Source organism: Humulus lupulus, chromosome 2 (assembly GCF_963169125.1).
Source record: "Humulus lupulus chromosome 2, drHumLupu1.1, whole genome shotgun sequence".
Taxonomy (NCBI): Eukaryota; Viridiplantae; Streptophyta; class Magnoliopsida; order Rosales; family Cannabaceae; genus Humulus; species Humulus lupulus.
In genome coordinates this window covers 293688511-293711377 of record NC_084794.1, presented here as the reverse complement: position 1 = coordinate 293711377, position 22867 = coordinate 293688511, and the positions used below count along the sequence as shown (strand labels likewise).

At 33.4% G+C, this 22867-nt stretch overlaps 3 protein-coding genes across 8 annotated transcripts; 2 read left to right on the top strand and 1 right to left on the bottom strand.

The window, feature by feature from the left end:
* The first annotated feature begins 1027 nt into the window (after window positions 1–1027).
* LOC133819843 (uncharacterized) lies at window positions 1028–6665 on the top strand. The gene is made up of 9 exons (XM_062253204.1): window positions 1028–1503; window positions 1586–1678; window positions 1910–2014; window positions 2723–2875; window positions 3503–3601; window positions 3683–3811; window positions 4525–4704; window positions 5496–5612; window positions 6293–6665. Exons 1-9 carry the CDS (start codon window positions 1189–1191, stop codon window positions 6455–6457), a joined length of 1356 nt encoding a protein of 451 aa, XP_062109188.1. The 5' UTR covers window positions 1028–1188; the 3' UTR covers window positions 6458–6665.
* Window positions 6666–7302: 637 nt separating this feature from the next.
* On the bottom strand, window positions 7303–11972 carry LOC133819842 (O-fucosyltransferase 1). The gene is made up of 10 exons (XM_062253203.1): window positions 11792–11972; window positions 11529–11694; window positions 10955–11033; window positions 10794–10864; window positions 10584–10672; window positions 9894–10017; window positions 9514–9797; window positions 8786–8915; window positions 7826–8564; window positions 7303–7613 (listed from the first exon to the last, which is right to left on the bottom strand). Exons 1-9 carry the CDS (start codon window positions 11797–11799, stop codon window positions 7932–7934), a joined length of 1584 nt encoding a protein of 527 aa, XP_062109187.1. The 5' UTR covers window positions 11800–11972; the 3' UTR covers window positions 7303–7613; window positions 7826–7931.
* Window positions 11973–17730: 5758 nt separating this feature from the next.
* On the top strand, window positions 17731–22648 carry LOC133819841 (putative disease resistance protein RGA3). 6 transcript variants are annotated; one of them, XM_062253200.1, is made up of 3 exons: window positions 17731–18127; window positions 22001–22076; window positions 22322–22648. In XM_062253200.1, exons 1-3 carry the CDS (start codon window positions 17833–17835, stop codon window positions 22323–22325), a joined length of 375 nt encoding a protein of 124 aa, XP_062109184.1. In that variant the 5' UTR covers window positions 17731–17832; the 3' UTR covers window positions 22326–22648. The 6 variants fall into 6 exon arrangements, with proteins under 6 accessions (XP_062109184.1, XP_062109183.1, XP_062109185.1 ...); XM_062253199.1 differs by having other exon boundaries at window positions 22319–22648; XM_062253201.1 differs by having other exon boundaries at window positions 17731–18165.
* The last annotated feature ends 219 nt before the right edge of the window (window positions 22649–22867 follow it).

The window sequence follows — 22867 nt, the reverse complement described above, 5'->3', positions numbered from 1 at the left end:
TTTTGTGATTAATACATTTTTTTTTTGTGATTGATACATTGGATTTGATTAAGATTAATTTTTCTCAAAATATTTATTCATTATTTTATATTATAATCAATTATAACTTTAGTACTTTATATTTTCGATAATGATCATCGCTAACATGTAATATAAAAATTGGTATAAAATTGTATCTTATGTTCTTGATAATAATCATCGGTTACACTATATTTTAAAAATTTGTATAAAATGGAACCTGATATTTATGGAAAAATACTTATTTAGTATCTTATATTTTATATCAAATTTAAACTTATGGAACTATTTTATATGAATTTTTAATTAAAAAAGTATACGATGATTATTATCGAAAATATATAGTACAAAAAATCATATTTAAGATAATAATGTTACTAAGATCACTCACAGCAATAGCTGTAATATAGAGAAGATGTGATAAAAATTTGTTCGAGCAACTCCTTTATTTTTTTATATATTTTACAAAAAGCTATAGTGAGTGATCTACATTTATAGATTATTGTAGATGCATCAAATATTATTTTATTGGTAGTTAGAGATATGAAGATATTATTGATAGTTAGAGAAAATAGTTAAAATAAATAAAATATATTAAAAAATATAATATTTAAATTAAATAGAAAAGTTGTTGTATAATATTTAGTAAGAAATTGATGTAAAATAGAAAAATTAAAGTTTGAGTGATGTATTTTAAATAATAGAGAAGAAAGTTGGTCCATTAAAGTTTTTTTTCAATTTAATCACAAAATATTTAATTTAATTATAAGAGTGGTAGTATCAAAATTTGGGATTGAAATCGAAATGAGAGTATGTGTGAACTAATTTTTTTTTTTTAAATTTAAATTATTTGATTATTTATAGCAATTTTCATGCCCAAAATAGTGTTATTGGCACTTGAATAATTTTGTTTATTTATTTTTAAAGCCAAAAGAAAAGAAAAAAAATAAAAAGAAAAAGAGAAAAAAAAAAGTAAACAATTAACGTGGCTTGGCGTTGGGTTTGAGGTTATTGTCAATGGAAGCTTCTTTCATCACCTTCTTGTCAATTTGAGAGAGAAGAAAAGAAACTGAAATCAACTAAAGAAGAAGAAAAACCCTAATAGTTGGATTCCATTCCATTCCATTCGAATCTGAATCTGATTTTGATTCGAATCACTCACCAATAACAATGGTGAAGAAGAGTGTACCGGACTGGCTCAACAGTTCCCTCTGGTCCTCTACTCCGCCTCCAGACGACGATCGTTTCCAACGCTACTCCTCCAAACCCATTTCCACTACCACCGCCGCTGGAACCTCAGCCTCCGAGCCCCCGAGAGTGAATCCGCCGGTCCCCGTGCCGCCGCCTTCCGCTGTGGCGGAGAGGGAACCTCCTTCGAGGCGTGAAATTTCTGAAGATTCGCGGTTCGGTGAGGAAGTGGTTAATGGTGTGTCTAGTGCACCTTCCGCCGAGGACATTTCCCGTCAGGCACAGCTCTTGGCCGAGGTTTGATTTTTGATTTTATTACTGCTTTTATTTTATTTTTGGCTTGAATTTGTTTTGAAGAAGGAGGAATTTTGTGCTTTAGCTATCAAAGAAGACGATGAATATGCGTGAATTGAGGAGAATCGCGTCGCAGGGTATACCGGATGGTGCCGGGATTCGTTCGACGGTGTGGAAGGTGTGTGCGGAGTTTTCCTTTCTTAGTTATTGATCTTTGTTAAGTAGGAAAAAATGTGAGAGAAAAAGAGTTTCTTTTTTTGGCCATCTTTTTTAAGAGAAATGTGGTTTACAGATGCGTGTTTTCCAATCCCTTCTCGTGAATTTCAATTAGAGCACTAACTTTCTAAAAGAAAATGAAAAATGGGTTTGAGTTGTGGCATTTACCTAAAAACACTAAATATTGCTGCAGCTCTTACTGAATTATCTACCGCCGGATCGTAGTCTTTGGTCGACTGAGTTAGCTAAGAAGAGGTCACAGTACAAGCATTTCAAAGATGACCTTTTGATGAATCCTGTAAGTCATGTTGGGTATTTCATGTTTTTTGCTTGTTTTACATTATAACTGTTAGGTCTCAAAATGAGGTTTAGGATGAATCAGTAGTGGGAAATACATAAGTACAACCGACTTGGAATTTAGAATGTATTACCCATCTAAGTCATCATCATCATTATTTATGTTTTTGGTATAGTTTCTTTAAAACTTAAAAGAATATTTTATCTGTAAGTTCATGAAGGGCTACCAACACATTTAAACTGACATGGTTGACATATGACCAGAATAGATGAATTAGGACTCAGATGGTTCCGTTTATATATTGTACTCACTTTGATATACTTGGTCAGAGTGACCCTGCAGCGTGGGTTATATGTTTAGTTGATTGGTCGTTTTCTAAAATTTAGGGGAGAGATTTGGGTTCGTAATCCTTCTTGACATTTGTTAAACTTTAAATTCAGGGTCAAGTATTTAAAAGTGCTTTTATAGACTGTTTTGTGTTTCATTGATGAATACGTGAATTATTGTCTTTAATTCTCCTCTAATCGTTTGATATCAAAATATCTCTTGCTTGCTGGCTTGTCCAGCTAAGTTATGTATCAGCAAGTGAAATTCTAATGTCAAGAAAGAGTGCCAAGTTAATACTTAGAGCAAGCTAATGTTTTTCATGTATTTCACCTCTTTTGTCCCAACAAATTTGGGTTTCCTAATTTTTCTGTGGCTAGTCAGTCAGACATCACAAGGAGGCTGGAGAAATCGTCTAGTTATGACAATGATGAGTCAAGTTATGAGAGCCGCTGTTTGCTTTCAAGATCTCAAATAACTCATGGGGAGCATCCATTGAGTCTTGGAAAGACCAGCATCTGGAATCAGTTTTTTCAGGTAACTAGTGGCCTTTGCTTGAGACTGGATTTAGAGATGCGACTTAATTTTAGCTATTGCATATATAAAAAAAGTTGGAGCATGGTTGGAATTGCTGATCAGAATCAGATATACTTGTCATCCCATTTTCAATAAAATTATGGATTTTGGTGTGAGGCATGCTCTTTAAATTTTGAAGTATCTAAACTGATACGGCCTGGTGGTTCAAGGTGATAATTCTATTATCTTTTCAAAATAAAGCCTCAGAACATCTGAAAATACAATGTCTGAGTTTTGAGACCTGCGGTTGAATTTGTGTTGAGCTTTGTCATTACAAGAAAAAACTATTTATGTTGCCAAGGTATTTGCCATTGCAATAATTCAGATGTTTTACAAGTTACAACCATGCTATAACATTTCTTCTGTGAAAATAAGTAAACGATGAATTTTGATCCTGCTGATGGCCTACTTTGTGCTTTTTGATGTGTAATGAAATTAATAAAATGTCAACTGTCTAGAGTTAGCTGCTTCAGGTCTTGTCTGTAGGTCTGTGGCAAATGTATGTTGGAAAGGTTTTCTCTTGTTTGAATTTGAATGCATGTTGGTAACGTTCTAGTGAAAACATAACTTAAGCTATGGATTATGTAGGACACAGAAATCATAGAGCAAATCGACCGCGACGTGCATCGCACTCATCCGGACATGCACTTTTTCTCAGGGGACACTCAGTTTGCTAAATCTAATCAAGTATGTCCTTGATAATAGATAATCTCTTATCTTCCTGGGGTAAATCCAAGTTTGCTAAGTTTGGTGTCTTTTTTTTTTCAGGAGGCTTTAAGGAGCATATTAATGGTATTTGCCAAGTTAAATCCGGGTATAAGATATGTTCAAGGGATGAATGAGCTTTTGGCACCTTTATACTATGTATTAAAAAATGATCCCGACGAGGAAAATGTGGTAAGCATGTGTTTTTTGATTTTTTCCTCCTCTCTCTCTCTCTCTTTTAATCCATCAGTCTGGTCTTTCACATCATTTGCTTGAACCCACAATTTTTTTTTAATTAGCATTTCTTTGTGATCACTATTTAGATTTATCCTTTTATAATTGTGTTTTCAGTCTCCAATGTTGAGTAATTTGTTGTTTCTTATTGTTTTTACTGTTGAGTTGAATTATCTCATGGCCATCTTTGTAGGACGACCCTTTGGGAACTTTAGGCTTTGGTTACGTATCTTATAGATATTTGTTCTCTTAAAATATTTTCTTCAAATAAATGAGTTTAATTGCTTAAATGAATTGCCATAGTTCAAATCCAAGATTTTAAATATTAAATAACACATGGTGCTCAGTTTTCATGCTATACCTAGCACACCCTATAACCCTATGTTGAATTGTAATAATGAATAAATAAATGGAGGAAAAAAAATTTGATACCAGTTTCCATTTGCATGTTGTGTATTTTAGGATGTCAATGAGATGGGAGAGGTAATGATATAAATATATATATATATATATATATTGCTAGTTACATTTGAATTTTTTCACTGTTATATAATAGGGTGCATTGTTAGGTTTTGTTGGTTTAGAAATAATATTCTAATTAAAATGTAAGCATATTTCCTTGTACCTGGTTTAGCCTTTTGTTGTGCTTACTATTTTCTAATGATATGCAGGCTAATGCTGAAGCAGACACATTCTTTTGTTTTGTCGAGTTATTGAGTGGTTTACGGGACAACTTCTGCCAGCAGCTTGATAATAGTGTGGTTGGAATTCGTTCCACAATTACAAAGTTGTCTCAGCTTCTCAAGGAACATGATGAAGAGCTATGGCGTCATCTTGAGATCACAACCAAAGTAAGACATTATTTAAATGACCTGAGTGTGCATATATTTCTCACACCTCATATATATAGATATATTTTATCTTATTAAGATGGGTGACTGTTTGATTAGAGGAACACTCCTATGTTACCTTGAAGCTTTCTCTTTGTCTTTGGTTGAAAGGAACCTCTCGTTTTCAGACTGACATGCTCAATTAGCATAGAAAACCTAAAGCTAAATGTTATTTTAAGTTGGGTTTGTACATTTAAATTTTTTTACCTCTTTATTTCTACTTGGACCATGTTGTTTCCTCTACTAAGTTAGTTCTATTTCTTAGAGTGTAGTCTGTTGCATGATAAACAATCAATCAAAGAATGGATTAAAAGCAATGTAGTGGTGCATTCTCTACTAAATTGTAGTTTGGTTATAATTTTAGCTTTTAGCAATAGTCCTCTAAAAATTTCCTCAATTGTGCAATGTGGTCTGTCAAGTAGAAAGGTTTACATTCTAGGTCCCTTTTAAAGCAAGTACACAGGATTCACATCTTGAGAACACGAGCTATTTATGAAAGGCATTTCGGTATATTTTTTCAATACAAAAACCCATTGAAATTGATTAGCAATGCTCCACAAATCTACAACTGTTCATTTTCGCTATTGATAAGATTACTAGTTTAAGTTTGAGAGTGAAGGACCCATGCTAAAGAGTGGAGGATAGTTTAGGGGTATTGATGCTGATCACTTTAGAAATTAATTTGTGTTTATTTGATTATTAAAAAAAAAAAATTCTGTTAGCTCTTTAATGCTTAATGATTTGTTTTACAGGTCAACCCCCAATTTTACTCATTTAGATGGATCACCCTCCTCTTGACCCAGGAGTTCAATTTTGCAGACAGTCTTCACATCTGGGACTTTCTTTTAAGTGATCCTGAAGGTCCTCAGGTAGGACTTGTTCACATAGTTTTTACTTTATCGTTATTAATATTTGGCTTTCATCTTTCCTAAGATAAGGAGATTATGAGAACAGTTGCTTTAGCTTGAAAAAAAAAACTTGGGTATTTACTATTCTGCTCTTTATTGATCCCTATACCTTGTTACAATATGTCTCAATAGCTATAATTTTATGTGATATTGGTTGTGAAACTACCGAGATCTTTTTAATTGTTGCACTTTAATACTTAAATCTTATTTGATGGTATCTAAATCAAAATTTTGGTGTAACCGCGTTAACTATCCGTTAAGTATTTACGTGTCACATTTTTATTGGTCTAATGCCACATGTCACCTATTTACGTGTGCCAATGTTGCACCAAAATATGGGATTTAAGTATTATTGTCGTCAGAAAAGAAGATTTGAGAATTAAAATGTAATAATTAAGAAGATTGGAGTATTTTCACTGCGAATAATCTTAATTTTATCGTTCAAGTCTTTAACTTCTAATTTCTTTGCAACCAAATTCTTTATGCTAACCAAAATTAATATTCACAGAAAAAACATGCGCTTACCAACTGAGAATATAGTCTCTCTGTAAAAACAAAGCTGCAGTTGCCGATTTTCTTTACTTTGTAATTTGCTTTGTAATCCCAAATTGAGCTGACAAATTCTTGCTGTGTGTATGTAGGAAACCCTTCTCCGAGTGTGCTGTGCCATGTTGATTCTCATTCGAAGACGACTATTAGCCGGTGATTTCACCTCGAACCTCAAACTGTTACAGAACTACCCTCCAACGAATATCAGTCATCTTCTCTACGTCGCCAACAAGTTGCGAACGCAACCCTCTGCTTGATCGACTCGCCTTTCGTTTTCCTTTTTTCAATGAGTTTTAACTTTGTACTACTGCCTGTGCCGTGCCATTGTATAGTAGTCCATGTAAATGTTTCAAGGGAAGCCATTTAGTTTATTCTTCTCTTTGGGCATATGACTTTTATTTAGTAACAATATTTAAATTGTTAATTTTAGATTGAAGTGATAATAATTTAGTTTGGTATTTTCTATTGGTTTCTCCTTTTAAGCACCAAAACATAAAAAAAGAATGGAAACAATTAGAAGGTTCTCGATTCTTCAAATGAAATAACAATATAAGACATTCTCTCAATGTTGCATTTATGTTTATATTTTTTGTGTTGTGTTGCATAAATTATTTTTTGGACTCTCTACTTTATAAAATAGTTAAAATAGAATTTTAAACCTATTTTGATTAAATTTTTTTGAACTAAAATAACGAATAGCTTACCGAACTATCCACTAAGAACAAAAATACATGATTATTTTGCCTACCTTGTTCAAACATATAAAAACTGATGATCCAAATATATAAGACATTCTCTCAATGTTGCACATGTTTTTGTATTTTTTGTGTTGTGTTGGATATATTATTTTTTGGACTCTCTACTTTATAAAATGGTTAAAATAGATTTTTAAACCTATTTTGATCAAATTTTTTTGAACTAAAATAACGAATAGCTTACGAACTAACCACTAAGAACAAAAATAACAATTATTTTGTTATGTTGTTCAAACATATAAAAACTGATGATCCAAAAATATATAAACTTTTTTTAATATTGTACTATACTTGGTTGTGTTTCTCTGTAACAAAAGGAATTAAGTCACACAAAAGGCACTACCAAATTATCACTATAGCAATCTCTGTCAAACTCTCACATTCTCATGGGACTTAAAACATACAAGTACATGCAATTTAACCGTGTTATACACTCTAGCTAAGAAACACAACAAAGTGTCCTAAATACAAAGCTTAAAAGTAATGTGGTTTAAGACTCCTATTATCCAACAATGATAAGAGCTTTGGAAATTAAATGTGATTCACAAAAACACAACAAATTTGCAGTAATAATCAATAATCATATATCGGTTAGCATCTGCCTAATCATGTACTGCTACTCCTCTATAGCTATATACTTCTTCACATCCCTGGTGACCTGCACAACAATACAATGGATTTTCAAATAATGAATTTGCTTAATTATGCCATAAAATTATTTAAAGGAAAAAAATATATTAAGTCTTTAATTTATAGCATTAACTGAAATGTCTGTAATTTCTTGTGCTGCCTTGCTATGGCGATTGAAATGGAAATTTGCAAAAACACATTATCTCACTCAAGAAGACATTCTTTGGAGAAAAAGGTTACCTGAATGGTGAGCATGCTTTTCAAAACCCATTCCTTTTCAGTTTGGTTCAAGGGTTCAGTAGTATGATAGTATAATAATCACTCAATAAATTCGATTGCTAAGTGTTCATCTTTCTTCTGCAGATACTGAAGATTTTATTAAGTTCAATGATTCTGTATCATTTCTCACTTCTTTTTCAATCTGGCTTTCAAGCTGATCGTTAAGAATCTCCAGGACATTGTTTGGGGGACATTTATCAGCTGGATTCTTTGGTGACATCTGACAGAAACACTCCGGCCAGGGATTGGTGTAGAAAGATTCTGGTGGGATCCGTTTGTGTGGCCCCCCGAAGTTTGTTTGGAGCATGACTTTCTTTACCGCTTCTTCAAAACCTGCTGTCTTCCCGTTTTCCCGATCAATGAAGATTGGAGCAAGACCTTTCCTGTCAGGTCTGAGTGTAGTTCGGAAGCCATAGTACAGACGGTGTCCAAGGAGGTTGTTGGCGAAGTTGCTCGGGCCATCATATGTAGGCATGAAAATGTCCGAGAGGAGACATACCATGTAATCCACAGCAGATCCTAACAATCCTTGGTTGTTTCCTGCTAGCTCCTCTGTCTGTTCCACAGAATTGTGGTTTTCTAGGTGAGGGAATAGAGAGCGAAATGGTTTCATGAACTTCTCGCCGCCGAATAGTTCACCAGCTGCTAGGTATATCCTGGTCGAATTGTCGAAGCCCAAAGCACTTAAAATAAGGCCAACCTGCAGAGAAAACAGACCGACACTTTTCAGGTAAAGAGACTTGTGTGTATGTAGTAGTAAGCATCTTCAAAGCTTCTAATGGTATTATCTTTTTGTAATCTCAAATCAGTTTCTTTATGGGAAGTATATATAGTCATTTTCTTTAACCACTGATTTTAACACAGGAACTTGGCTAAACTGCTAAGCCTTCATCCAAAAGGATTTATGAAAAATAATATTACCTCTTCTGGAGTCAACGGGCATTTACCTATAGCCCTTCTTTCGTTATATATTAGCTTTTTTGGTGCAAAATTATCCTCCCGATACTTCTTTAGTATTTTTTGCTGTGCAGGAGTGAAAATATCAAAACACCTGCACCATGATTCATAAAATGGCAGATGTTTTTAGAAAGGTAATAGCCTTGTTGGACAATTAAGATGTAAAGTTTGTCATTCACCCCTCCCACGCACACACCCACAAAAATAAATAAAAGAGAGCTCACTAAAAAAGAGAAACATTCATATAGCCATACATGTATCTACACCCACCAAGAGCTCACTGCCAGAAAATAATTACAGTAATCTTGCGCATAAACCGTCACTTTACATAAATTTAACACTCTAGAAGGGGCTTCTACGAGATTTATTGCACCTTAAAATTATCAAGACATTTTTATTTGAGGGACTTTTTCATGCTAGGTTCTTTTTTTTCCCCATCCAGAAAGCTTGAATTCTTTAACTACAGTGAAACTTACAATGGTTACCTATAGTGCTATGGTTAGCAGGACATACAAAGCACTTCTATAATGTATCTGGAGTGAAAAAAGAAAAGGTCGATAATTTGCTTTTTCCCACTCCTATGTTAACCTTCTTGTTTTATAAGCAAATAATAAAGAAAAACATACAATTTGCTTAGAACAAATAAATCAGAATTGGTGTCTCTATAATATGATAACTTGATGAGAGCATACCCAGCAAATGCCAGCATATCCATCTCAAAACGAAGATGAATAGACATGAAGTGACCTTGAGTCCGGAGCTTATCAACAATAGATTGACTCAACCTCATAATCTGTGGCTTAAATCTTAAAGCATGATAGTTAACTCTGCATCGCAACCGTTGGTACTCTGGGTTGTCAATTTCTTCTGCCAAACGATGAGAAAAAGGGGTAAGGTAGATAGCACCGTGTTCTTTCATTTTCTTTAGAGCCTCTGTAGTGTACCAACTAACAGAAGCATCCCTAGGAGGACGAATCTGAAGCAATAAAGAAACAGAAAAAATGAAGAATAGTCCAACAGTTAATACCTATCAAAGAACTCAAAGATATTAAAACCATTGTTTATGGTATACCTGAAAAGCTTTTATCTTCTTGGTTTTCCCATTTTTCTTAATTTCTGGTATGCTATCCACGATATTTACATCATATTTCAATGCCTTGATAAAATGCTCAACATCGTAGATACCGTGGAAACCACTGCATATGAAAAATATGTTACGACTGTATTCACTCCCTGAGATAATTTTGTAGACTTCTAAAATCTAGATCTCAACACCAATATCAGTACGAAGAAGAAATATAAAGAACAATGTTCTGGAATTTTTAATGCCAATTCAGGACAGATAGCAGAGCTTCCCTCCAAGGTCCAAAAAGACAATTGGAAGCCATTTAGTTGGTTTATTATTTTAAATGTTATGAGACTGATGGGCTCTAGTGATAAATAATTCCCCTATATGAGTATCCTTCTAATTCCCTTTGTTAACACCTTTATTCATTTACTCACTCACCTTTAGCTACTTTTTCGATTCTTCATTCACAAACTGAAATAGACATTAGACAAAAACACTGAACTCAATCACAACCATACAGAAATTTCATTTCTTATTCTTACTTTCACAATTCTGCCAAAACAAGGAATTTTAGAACTTTAGTTTCTTATACACAAACATACATATACATGTAAAATTAACTGAGCATTATGAAAACAAGGCCTGAAAACACCAGTTCATGTAAAATAAGGTTAAAGAACAGCAAATTTATACCTGTCATCATGCCAAAATGAGTTTGCATCCAACTCTGGCAGCACAAGGGTTGCATTCATGATTCGTGCAGCTAAAACCGCATTACAAATCTATAACATCCAAGAGAACAATTGAGCGGAAATCTTTGTCAGTAAGAGCAGAAGTGCAAATTGACAAGAGTCTTACTAATTTAAAAGAAAAAAGAAAAGAAAAGCAGAGAAAGGTACAAACTGCAGTTCGTTGCTGATTGAGACCACCATTACATCGTACTCGTAGGTAGCCATTGCTTCCAATTGATGGTGCTGCCACAAAGTGATGACATAAATAATTACTTTCTTCTGCTCATTACTTCACAAAGTAAAATATTTTTCAAGAAAATGAAATGAACATACGAAGCCACTTGGAGCGGGGAGCTGATGATGGTCTCCAGCCACCGGAATTAGCACTTTCCCATAGTTCTTCTACATTTAGCTGCGCACACAATGTAAGAACATGAGCAACAAACTTCAAACAGAATTTATATAGAAAAACAAAAAAACCAAATACAGCTGTTGCCATGGTTCTTAAAAATGGTGATGCACGAACTTCTCCAGAAAGAAACACGATATGGTATGATCAGAACCTTCTTTGGCAATGACCACAATCATGGTCACAACAACCATTCTTTTTCTTTGGAACCCATTAGCCAAATTGGAATGTGAGGGTTCCAGAAACCTCAACAGTGCCATATAAAGAACACTAACTCTGTACAAAACACATACATATAGAGGCATTCTTCCCAGAAGACTCAAATCTTCAAGCATTAAACTGAGTCTTCATCTAATTCCGCCAATTGTTAGAGTTTCTAAACAATCAAATGGTAATTAAATTCACCATCCAATTTCTCCCACATTTCCCAAACAGCGATAAAATACCCGAATCCACAACACACAATAGAACATTCGCAAATGTGAAGTACAAACTAACCTGGGAACGGGATACAGATCCAGTAGCATCATTGCTGGTGAAATTAATCAAGAAAGCGATAGTACAGATCACGAGGACCACAACAGCGATCGATAGCCTCCCCACAGTACCCTTCACCGCTCCTCCTCCCCCTGGTTTCCCAGGCTGCCGGTGATGGAAACCTGGTCTGCATCAAAACACAATTGAAAAAAGTAAAATCAAATTCAGCATGTTTGGTTAGCAAGAAAATTGACATAGAAAATGAATTGAATTGAAGATTGAACCTCCGCATTGTTCCAGGAGTTTTGAAGTGTGTTGATTATATCTATCGATATACAGCTCTCGATGCAGCAGCTATGGAGATCTTCTTCAATTCCAACTCTCTCTCTTTCTCTTTCTCTGTCTCTCTCTATAGCTGTGTGCGTACTATCAACCAACTACACTCATGGATCCATATTCCACAGCAAGTAACAGAGTGTTGGCCGGGTCGGGTTTTTCGTAAACTCAGATCCATTTTCCTTAATTATTCTTACTTATTTTTCCTACATTATACTTTTATAAATTCAATTATTTTTTCACACTTTTTTTTTTTAAAATATTGTTAATATAATTTTAGAGAAATTCTAAAGTAATGGTGCCATGCCAATTTAGCACTTACTGGCATGTGTCTCTGTTTTCGGTACATAAAGAAATTATAATTTTTTTATATGACAAAATTGTAATTATAATATACATCTCGCAAATTTTTGAGAAATTTTGAATAATTTAAGGGTCAAATAATTAATTGCAAATATATATATATTTTTGTATACGTGTGTAACTAACTATTTTTAGCATTGTAAAGTACACACAAAGTTGGTAGAATGTCTATTATAATTATAATATACACGGTTATATAAAAAAATTGGATTATAATTTCTCTACATTCCGAAAACAGAGACGCCCCTACTGGTAGAGACTAAATTGGCACCCCCTACAATAGAATTTCCCAATAATTTTATATGAGAAATTTCACTATTTATACTTAATAGTGTCTAATATTACCAAAAAATCCTAGTACTATTCATCATTTTAATTTGATGCTAAACATTCCTCTCACACCCAAAAGACCTCTCTTATTATATTAAGAATCCTAAAACCTCCTCTTCATCTTTCCCTTCTCTCTCTCTCATTCTCATGAAACCCTCACCAAAACCCACATATTTGTATGATTGTTTTGCTGAAATCGTTGTTAACCATCTCCATTGTCTCTGTGAAGTCCTTAGTATCAAATGCAACATCCATTTTGAGGGTTTTTGGAAGAGAAAAATCATGGGTAAGAAGATTGTTCATTTTTTGTATTGGGTATTGTTTGTCTATTTTTTTTTGGCTATTTCGAATAGATCTAAGCCTATATTGATGTGTTTTTTGGGTTTGTTAGAGAGATTTCACGATTTGCGTTTGTCTGTAACTTTTTTACTCGATAGCAGCTTGATGATATGTAGGAGATGGTTTTTTTGTGAGCTCGATGATACTCGATAAAGTTTGATTATAGCTCGATAATTTTAGGCTTTCTTGCTCGATTGTGGTCGATGGAAACTCGATAGGGGTTCGATTGGACCCTAGAATATTTGGTTTAGTTGTTTTCTCGATATGTGCTCGATTGGAGCTCGATAGGGGCTCGATAATAGGCATATGGGTATGTTATGTTAAGAGTTTGATGATGCTCAATTATGGCTTGATGGTAGGTGTTCGATAGAGCTTGATGAAAGTTTTGGTTAAGGTTATGTTCAGTTTAAGAACTTTTAGCTCGATAAGAACTTGATTGAACTCGATAGTAATCTTTTTCATGACTTTGTGAAAAATTTATAGTTTTTTTAACAATTTCTTTGTTTTTTTTCCAACACAGATTCCATTGTCTATGGTTTTTGTATCTTACAATGATGTTTGGGAATTAGAAGGGAACAAGTGGAATTTCAAGGACCCTCAATGCATGGTGATACCGATGGAAGATAATGTAACGTACTTGCAACTTCTTGACATATTGCACAAGGAACTTAAAGTTGATAAACAGATATATGTGTTGAAATTGGAGGTTCCTTACACATGCGGCCACCAACCGTTTACACCAATTCATGTTGAAAGTGATCTTGGTGTGCATGCATTCCTAGGAGTAATATCTAAAGAAAAGTTAGCCTTGTGTGTCACTCCTATCCCTAAGATTCTCATTGCAGATCCATATTCCACTCCCGGTCCCAGTGTTAATAAAGTTCATAGTGTGGTGGGCATTTTTGTTCCAAAAAGAAATCTTGTGGGAGATCGTGCTGGACGTGAGGGAGCTACTTTTAGAGGTCCTATTGGTGACCTAAGGGACAACCAGTATGAGTACGACCCCTATGTGAATGACGATCCAGTAGGTGAACATAATGATGACTCAGGGTACGATTCAAAGGCATATTATAGTGCAGAAGTGCCGATTGACATGTTTGATGATTTGCAAGTCTAACAAGTATAAGAACAGCCAGTACGTCCTATTGCACAGGCGAACCCACAAAATCAAGGACGCCGAACACCTAGCAACAGCTCTAGTCGTCCTGGTGGAACAGAATATAACATTACAGGGAACATTCCAATATTTTCGACAGAAGATGGAGTGCTCCCATGTTTACAATAGAAGATATTATGGCATATGGCCGATCTCATACATCCTCATCCGGTGCACTGTTGGGAGAACTACACCTTGGGAAGATTTTTGAGAATAAGATGGCTTTGAAAACCAAAGCGGCTATGTTCATAATGAAGAATGATTTTGAGTTTAACTAGGTCGCCAAAATAAGTTTTTATTTGTCAATCCTAATATTGTAGCCATGCAAGGGAGTTCATTCGAAGATAGTGTTCAAAATCTGTTCAGGCGATGCAATGACGTAAAATCAACATAAAATCAACAGAACAAGTTATGCTTGTCCCTTGGAACCATGTGTAAGTTTAAAAATTTGTCATTTTTCCGACCCATATCAATACTTTCTTTGTTTAACATTTGAGTTATAATTTTTTTGTTTTTCTTATGCAGTGAACGTTGGAGGTTGCTTATTTTGGCATCATACGCATATCATGTTTATTGTTGTGATCCGGTGAATTCATATCTGAACAACCGTGAGGAGATTGTATCAGTGATTGTCAGCGCTATCAATCTTTTTTTCTTTATGAATCTTCTTGATATCGAGATCCCTGATACTCTACGCATTAAGCAACCTCAGGTAAGTTGTTGACCACATTTTTTGCCAACGACATAAGAACGTCAAAAACGATATAGCCTTCAAGAGAAATAAAATGACACAGACAGTTTTTAACATAAAGTAAATAAAACACGCAATTTTTATAGTGGTTCAGCCCCAATATGTTGGTAATAGCCTAATCCACTTAGAGATTTGATTATATACTCACACTCAAGATCAGATGAACCTGTGTCAACTGAGTTTCTTCAGTGTGAATTCTCAGAATACAAGAGTTCTCTCACGAAAAAAGCCCTTTCTCTCTCTAGAAAATCCAGACCCCAAATTTTCCAAAAGTCCCTTTCTGATCTCATAAGCCATGTATTTATAGGCTTAGGATCATACATCTGATATCCCCTAGAATCGAGATATTTTATTATTCTTATTATATTTAAATTACAAAAATATTCAAAATGTAACAGAATACCCAATTTGTAGGAAAAATGAGAGATTCCCGTGTGTGCCAAGACTGGTTCTTGTTGAAGCCGTTTATGGGAATCTTGACTTAGTCCTCCTCTATCTGGTCGACCCATATCTCCTTCAAGCTGGTCGAACACACCTTCACTGGGCAGATTGCCTGTGTTGAAGTGCACGCCAGTATACCTTATGTGCACGCCAGTATACTCTATGACTGGGCAGTCATGCACTTAGCTGGTAGGACATGCACTTGGCTGGTAGGACATGCACTTGGCTGATCGGCCAATGTCATTCCTGGGCAGCAATGTCACTCCTGGGCAGTAATGTCACTCCTAGGCAGCAATGTCACTCCTGGGCAGGAATGTCATTCCTGGTCGGTCATGCACATCTCTGGTCTAACATGACATACCTCTGGTCTAACATGGCATATCTGGTTTAACATGGCATACTAAGCTACTCCTAAGCCAAGTCACTTTATCACAACTCTGAGGAGCCAATATATTTATTGACTTATTAATGTGTCTTTTACGGACCATGTACTGCCACTTGTCATTTCTATTGCCACGTCATCGATCTCCAATTTTTGGGGATAACATAAGTAATTGCAACTTAAATTTTTGAACTATTATAATTATTAAGTAGAATAATATGTATGCATTTTTTACCAAGTTTCAATTTAATATTGAATTACTCATACTTTTAAATAATTAGTGTCCACACCAATCGGACAATGTGGCATGTGGATACTACATAATAAAGATGTTGAATGATTTGATTGAACTTGTGAGTCCCGAACATTACTTGAGAACGGTATTATTAATTAAAATTTACAAATTATTTTTGAAACCATATATATAAATGTAATCAAATAATTAATTAATATATTGTACTTTATACTTTTTGCAGCTAACAAGTACGCCATATACAGATGCACAAATTGATGAGTTGCGACAAGAATTGGCGACATATATGTTACCGACAATCCAAAGTTACCAACCTCATTGTTAGGTTTTCTTACTTTGTATCTCTTTCTTCATATACAATGCAATATTTGTTAATTTTGTATATGTCTAACAAATATTGTGTTTCTTGCAAAACAATTTAAATTTTTATTAATGAAGATTTGCCTTTTCATTTTATTAATTATGTTAATTTCAATTTAAATTAATATTAAATTGATTTCAATTTAATTAATTATTAAATCAATTTAAATTAATATTAAAATAATTTCAATTTAATTAATTATTAAATTAAATTAAAATAATATTAATTTAATTAATTTTTTTAAACCTGGAGAGGTTGAAAGTTCATTTTTTTTGGACACCTTTCATCCTCTTTCACTGGGAGACGTGAGATGTCTCTCACATCTCCCATTGAGAGACGTAAGATATACATTTATAATGACTCCACCTACAATATCTCCCCCACGAGAGATATTGTAGACTTTTAATGTCTCTCAAATAAAGTCATAAAACTCTTATATTGTTATAGTGCATGTGACAAAGGGTATAAATCTAATCAAATTCATATTATTATATCATAATCAATCTAATCCGTATTAATTAGAGATTTCATATTTTGGATCACTATATCAATCTAATCCATCATTCTTTTGTAAAAAAATTATTAAATATTTAATAATTTTTATATTTTATCACTAAAACTCACATATATACATTTTTTTTCATCAACAAAATCAATATACTAAAATAAATCATCCATTTTAGTTTTGATTCAAGAAACCTAAACTTCATAAGTCATTAAAATAAAACACAATAAGATCCAAAACTCAAAACTAACAACAACTCATAAGTCATGAATAACAACATTTTATTTTGATTTAACATGTTAATTTTAAAATATTAATTTATATATATTTATAATTTTTTCAAATATATATAAAAATAAAGTATATCAAATCCACATTATGTTAGATTTTTCAATCAAATTCAATCTATACCAAATTCACATTATTTTAATTTTTTTTTAATCAAATTCAATCTATACTTTGTGGATTAGCCTGAATTATTAGTTCGGGTAAATTTTGAATATTCTTACATGTGAGGTGTCTATCATAATAATTGTAAGACTTATTCTAGTAAATAGAATGAAACTCTAAATAAAGACTAGTTTATTATTAAAATGCAACACCTTAAGGATCTAAAAGCTTATAAAAAAAATACACGACCAATTTGTTACTCAAGTAAAAACGTGAAATGAAATAAAATGACTTGTACACATCATGAAATTAAAGGAAAACTTAGAAGAACTCCATTACTTTTCTAAACAAAAATGCATACACAACACCTAATAAAGTGATTCTTTGCTTGTCATAATATGCTTATTCTTTTGTTTTCTATGAAGTAATTTTCCTTTTAAGTAAGAATAAGTTAATTCATCAAGCAATATTTGAAAGCAAATATATTCTATATTATTTGCTTTTCTTGTAGTCTTCATGAGTTTTAAAACTTTATTTCTTTAACAAGCTTTTCTCATTTTGTTCTTATATATATGCATTGGAAAGATGTGGTAAAACACAAACCATCTACGTACAATCAAACACCATACCCAACCTTCACACCTCTTCCTTCATTATTGTTATTATTACTATTATTATTTGTTTCAATTGTCTCTTGTCACATCAACTCTCCAAAGCCATGGCCGACGCTATGATTTCCGCACTAGTAGAACAATTGGCCTCAGATGCCATAGGAGAGGTCAAACAACAAGTGGGAATGGTTATGGGAGTAAGAAAAGAAGTTTCAAAGCTCACCGATAATCTCAAAGCCATTGAAGCTGTGCTCCTCGATGTAGAGAGACGACAAGTGCATGATTCCTTTGTGGCATACTGGTTCGCTGGGCTCAAAGAGGTGTTGTACGACATGGATAATGTGTTGGATGAGTGGAACACCATCATTCTCAAATCAAAGATTAAAGGAAAGGGAAAGGAAGGTGAGAGCACTAATTACAATAATAGTGTGCCAAATAAGGTATGCTTCTTTTTACCATCTTCTTGGTTTTGTTGTCTAAATAATAAAAATAGAGTTCCAAGCTTGTATGTGCGTCATGATATTGCTCTCAAAATAAAAGATTTAAATGAAAAACTAAACGATATTACTATTAAGAAAGATAGATTTTGTTTTAGTAAAACCATAATGATGGTTGATGAAAAACTCGAACGACCAAAGACTACATCTCTTGTTGATGTTTCTGAAGTCTATGGTCGCGAGAATGAGAAGAGGGATTTAATAAACAAGTTGTTGTGTGAAAGTAACCCTATTGAGGGTGGGGCGCCAAATGTAGTCATCCCCATCATCCCTCTTGTGGGGATGGGAGGAATTGGAAAAACTACTCTGGCACAACTAGTGTATAATGATGAGAGTGTCAAGGCTCATTTCGAGCATAGAATTTGGGTTTGTGTTTCAGATCCCTTCGATGAGTTCAGGATTGCAAAAGCAATCGTTGAAGCTCTCGAAGGTAAATCTCCTAAGATATTTGAATTGGAAAATTTATTACAACATATTTACAATGTATCCATCAAGGACAAAAAGTTCCTTCTTGTCTTAGATGATGTATGGACTAAAGATGATAGTAAGTGGGAACAAATAACCAAACATCTTAGGAGTGGGGCTATAGGAAGTCGGATTTTGGTGACGACAAGAAAACAAGAAGTTGCCATTATGATGGGAGCAGAAACTCAAATAATTAATCTTACCCTTTTATCTGAGAATGATTGTTGGTTTATATTTAGTCAAATAGCATTCTCAACTAGGGATAGAATTGAGGAGTTAGAAGAAATTGGAAAGCAAATTGCATGCAAGTGCAAGGGCTTGCCTCTTGTTGCAAAGACTTTAGGGAGTCTTATGCGTTTCAAAAAGAATAATAAAGAGGGTTGGGAGGGTGTTTTGTATAATAAATTGTGGGAATTAGAAGATATTAAGCTCAAAGTCTTTGTTCCCTTCTTGTTAAGCTATTATGATTTGCCCTCTATTGAGAAACGTTGTTTCTCAATTTGCTCTATTTTTCCAAAAGATTATGTCATTCATGTGGATGACTTGATTGATTTATGGATGTCACAAGGTTATGTAACCAATGACTTCAAAATCAATCTCAAGAAAGAGGGTCAGTATCATTTTGAAAACCTAGCAATGAGATCTTTCTTTCAAGATTTTGAGAAAGACCCTTATGGGAATATCAAAAGTTGTAAGATGCATGACATCATACATAGTTTTTCTCAATTTCTCACAAAAAAAGAATGTTTAGGAATAGAGGTACGAGGTGATGATACAAGGAGAATGGAGATAACGAATGAGAATAAGATTCGACACTCGATGTTAGTAGTACAATCTTCTAATGAAAGTGAGGCTCAAATTCCTTTTTCAATTTACACCCAGAAAAATCTACGCACCCTTTCTGTTACATGCTCACATGTTATATCTAATCCTATATTAATGGTTGATTTATTCTCAAGTCTAACATGTCTTAGGGCCTTGAATGTGTGTCATTGTTCAATTCCTGAAATACCAAAGGAGGTTGATAAGTTGATACATTTGAGATATCTTAATGTGTCTGAAAACCCTAGGATCACAGAATTGCCTGATACCTTGTGTAACTTGTGTAATTTGCAAACTTTGAAAGTGACTGGGTGCCAAATAAAAAAACTACCTAAAGAGATGGGAAATCTAGTAAACTTACGACACCTATATATTTGGTCCCCTATTGTTATGTTGAATGGATTACCTAAAAGTCTTGGACGTTTAACTTCTTTGGAGACTCTTGATCAATTTGTTGTGCCTAATCAAGAAGATAATAGTCCATTTATGAAGTTAGAAGCTTTGAGTGAGTTTAAGCATCTTCAAGGGAGTATTAGCATAGCAAATTGTGGAAGATTGTATGGTGAAGAAGCTAGGAAGGCGCCATTCAAAGATAAAGAACACCTTGTAGAACTCGAGCTGAGTTTTACACAATCGCGAACCAACAACGAAAATGAGAGCTTTGTGCTTGAATCCCTAACCCCACATCCAAATTTGAAATACTTGCAAATCAGCCACTACCATGGTACCATAGTGTCCCTTAATTGGTTGACTTCATTAACTAATCTCAAACATCTTCGACTCTTCATGTGTCCATGTTTTGAGTCTTTCCCTCCTTTGGGTACATTGCCTTCTCTTGAATCACTCCAAATGGAATGGATGCAAAGTGTAGTAAAGGTAGGGCTTGAGTTTTTGGGAATAGAAAGAAATAATAGTGGAGCTCTTTACATGGTTTCTAGCTCAAATCGATCATCATCGTTTGTTTCATTCCCTAAGTTGAAAACACTCCACATATTGAGCTTGTACAATTGGAGAGAATGGGAAAACATAGGCTCAATCTTAATGGAAGGAGAAGAACAAGACATTCATTTGAAAATAATGCCTTGCCTTACCTTCTTAGAAATTAGTGAGTGCTACCGGCTTGCAGCACTACCAGATTTCTTGCAAAATAGACCCAATTTGACTGTCAAGTTGTGGCCAGAGGGAAATGATAGACTATTGTTCCAAACAATTATGGGGTGGATTTAAATGCAAGATCAGCTGAATCTGGTGAATATATATGAAGACACAACCCCAATCGAATGAGTGTTCAACAATATATATTTGTAAGTACCATGTCTTTCTTTATATAAAATAATTTTAACTTGGTTTCTTCAGTACTTTGTAATATAAACAATTGCATTAAGAAAGTTCAGGATTATAATGAATCAATTTAGCATGACTCTTGGCTAGATGAGCTCTACCCCTACGGTTATGGTGTCCAAGGTTAAATTTCAGAGTGTTGTTATATGACACTTTAAAGGTACCCAACACCACATGATATGACAAACGACTATTGGTGTAATTTAATATTAGGGTCTCATATATTCAATTTTAAAATAGAATATGTAAGATTCGATATTAAATTAGGCTAACTATTGTATGTCACATTATGTGGTGTTGGGCACCATATGGTGCCCGTAGTGATATTTTAAATTTAATCAGAATTTTATACCATTTTGGCTTCCTATATTCTAGTTTAATTCCACAATAGACCTTTTGCTTTAAAAAATATATTTTTATTGGACCCTGTATTTTGTCAAATGGTTAACAATAATCTCCTAAAATTGAATTCAGTCTTAATATTTTTGCCCTTAAGCTTTATTTATGGGGTCATCGATTGGGAAAATGTGTGGAACTCTAACATGCATCAATCTTTATAGAGTTAAATTAAAAAATATTTTGACCAAATTTGGTTTCACGAGACTAATTTTAACAATTTGAAAAAATGTAGGGTCCAAAAACATATTTTTTAAAACAGAAAATTGACAGTGGAATTAACCTAAAACATAAGAATCCAAAAAATTATAGACCCATTTAATGAAGATGATAACTTGGTCCAAGCTACCATGTTTTTTGAGGTTAAGTATAGTTTTGTTAGTATTGTTCTTTATGATTTAGTACTCCATTTATGACTGGCAGAATATATATAAACAAATGAAGTAATTAAAAAAAGTATAGAGTGCTATTTAACATGTTTACTCAACAATATAGATCTTTCTGTTTCAAAAACAATTTTACACTTTGAAACAATTTTCACTGTTTATTGCATGGCTAAAAGAATTTAGATCATTTTCTTTTTCTCTGTTTTTTCAAATCAACTATTTTTCATATAATATAGAATGAAAGAAGAAAGTACAAGTAACTTTAAATAAATTAGGAATAAATCAATCATACAAAAAATTCTCTACTATGTTCTGGTACTTTTGTGTGCAAAATTTTGAAAAATGTACTTGCTTTTGTATTGTGTTAGGGTTGCATAACAACTATATATGGACATTAATTGAGAGCAAGGAAGGTTGCAACAGCCTTGGATGTTGTACAATTAAGTAAGTTAATTATTAATGATTTTACATTCAATTTCTATTGTTGTCAATTATAAACAAATAAATTAAGAATCGAGCTAGGTAAATTCTTTCACCTTTAGCTACATTACTTGAGTAATTTGTAACTTCCTTAAATAGTTTTCATTATTCCAAATTCCTTGCTTTTTTTTTTCCTTCTATCAAGTTGATGATTTATTGATGAATTAATCACAAAATTTTAATGCCTCTCTACATGTTGGACCAAGGAGGTGATGGATTCTCATATTCTTTTCAAAGTCGTAGGTGGCATATACTTCTTCGAATATTATTCAGATTCTATAAATGTCTACGATGATGTTATCAATTTGTTTGTAATAAGTTTGTATTCCCTTAGTTTTTTTTTCGATAATCTTTTCTTTAAAGTGCTTTGTTTGGATTGTAAACATTTTCTAGAATATTTTTGTATTTTTCTTCTTTATTAATAAATCTTCAGGTCTTATGGATAGTGGACAAGTGATGAGAGTGTTAGTTGGGTGCCAACTTAGTTGGGATGCTTCTAATTCTTACTGATGTCCATTTCCTAAGTTCAATTATTATTTATAAAATTAAAAAAAAATGGTAGGAAAACATTTTTTTAGTTCTTTTTAGTTCGATATTGTTTTGTTGGCAGTGAAGGAATTTTTTGGAAGAGTAAATCAAGCCTCAACTGAATTACCCTAGCGATAATTTATTAAAATGTAATCATAATCAGAATAAATTAATAGAAAAATTAAAGGTAATAAAATATGAAAGAAAGAATTAGAATTATTATTTGT

Coding starts and splice junctions, on each gene's coding strand:
- LOC133819843 (XM_062253204.1), top strand. CDS start 1,189: ATGGTGAAGAAGAGTGTACCGGACTGGCTCAACAGTTCCCTCTGGTCC. Junction 1,504..1,585: donor AGGCACAGCTCTTGGCCGAG/GTTTGATTTTTG, acceptor TTTGTGCTTTAG/CTATCAAAGAAGACGATGAA. Junction 5,613..6,292: donor GTGATCCTGAAGGTCCTCAG/GTAGGACTTGTT, acceptor GTGTGTATGTAG/GAAACCCTTCTCCGAGTGTG.
- LOC133819842 (XM_062253203.1), bottom strand. Junction 9,798..9,893: donor AGAAGATAAAAGCTTTTCAG/GTATACCATAAA, acceptor TTATTGCTTCAG/ATTCGTCCTCCTAGGGATGC. Junction 8,565..8,785: donor GCCCGTTGACTCCAGAAGAG/GTAATATTATTT, acceptor TTTTCTCTGCAG/GTTGGCCTTATTTTAAGTGC.
- LOC133819841 (XM_062253197.1), top strand. CDS start 18,331: ATGATGGTTGATGAAAAACTCGAACGACCAAAGACTACATCTCTTGTT.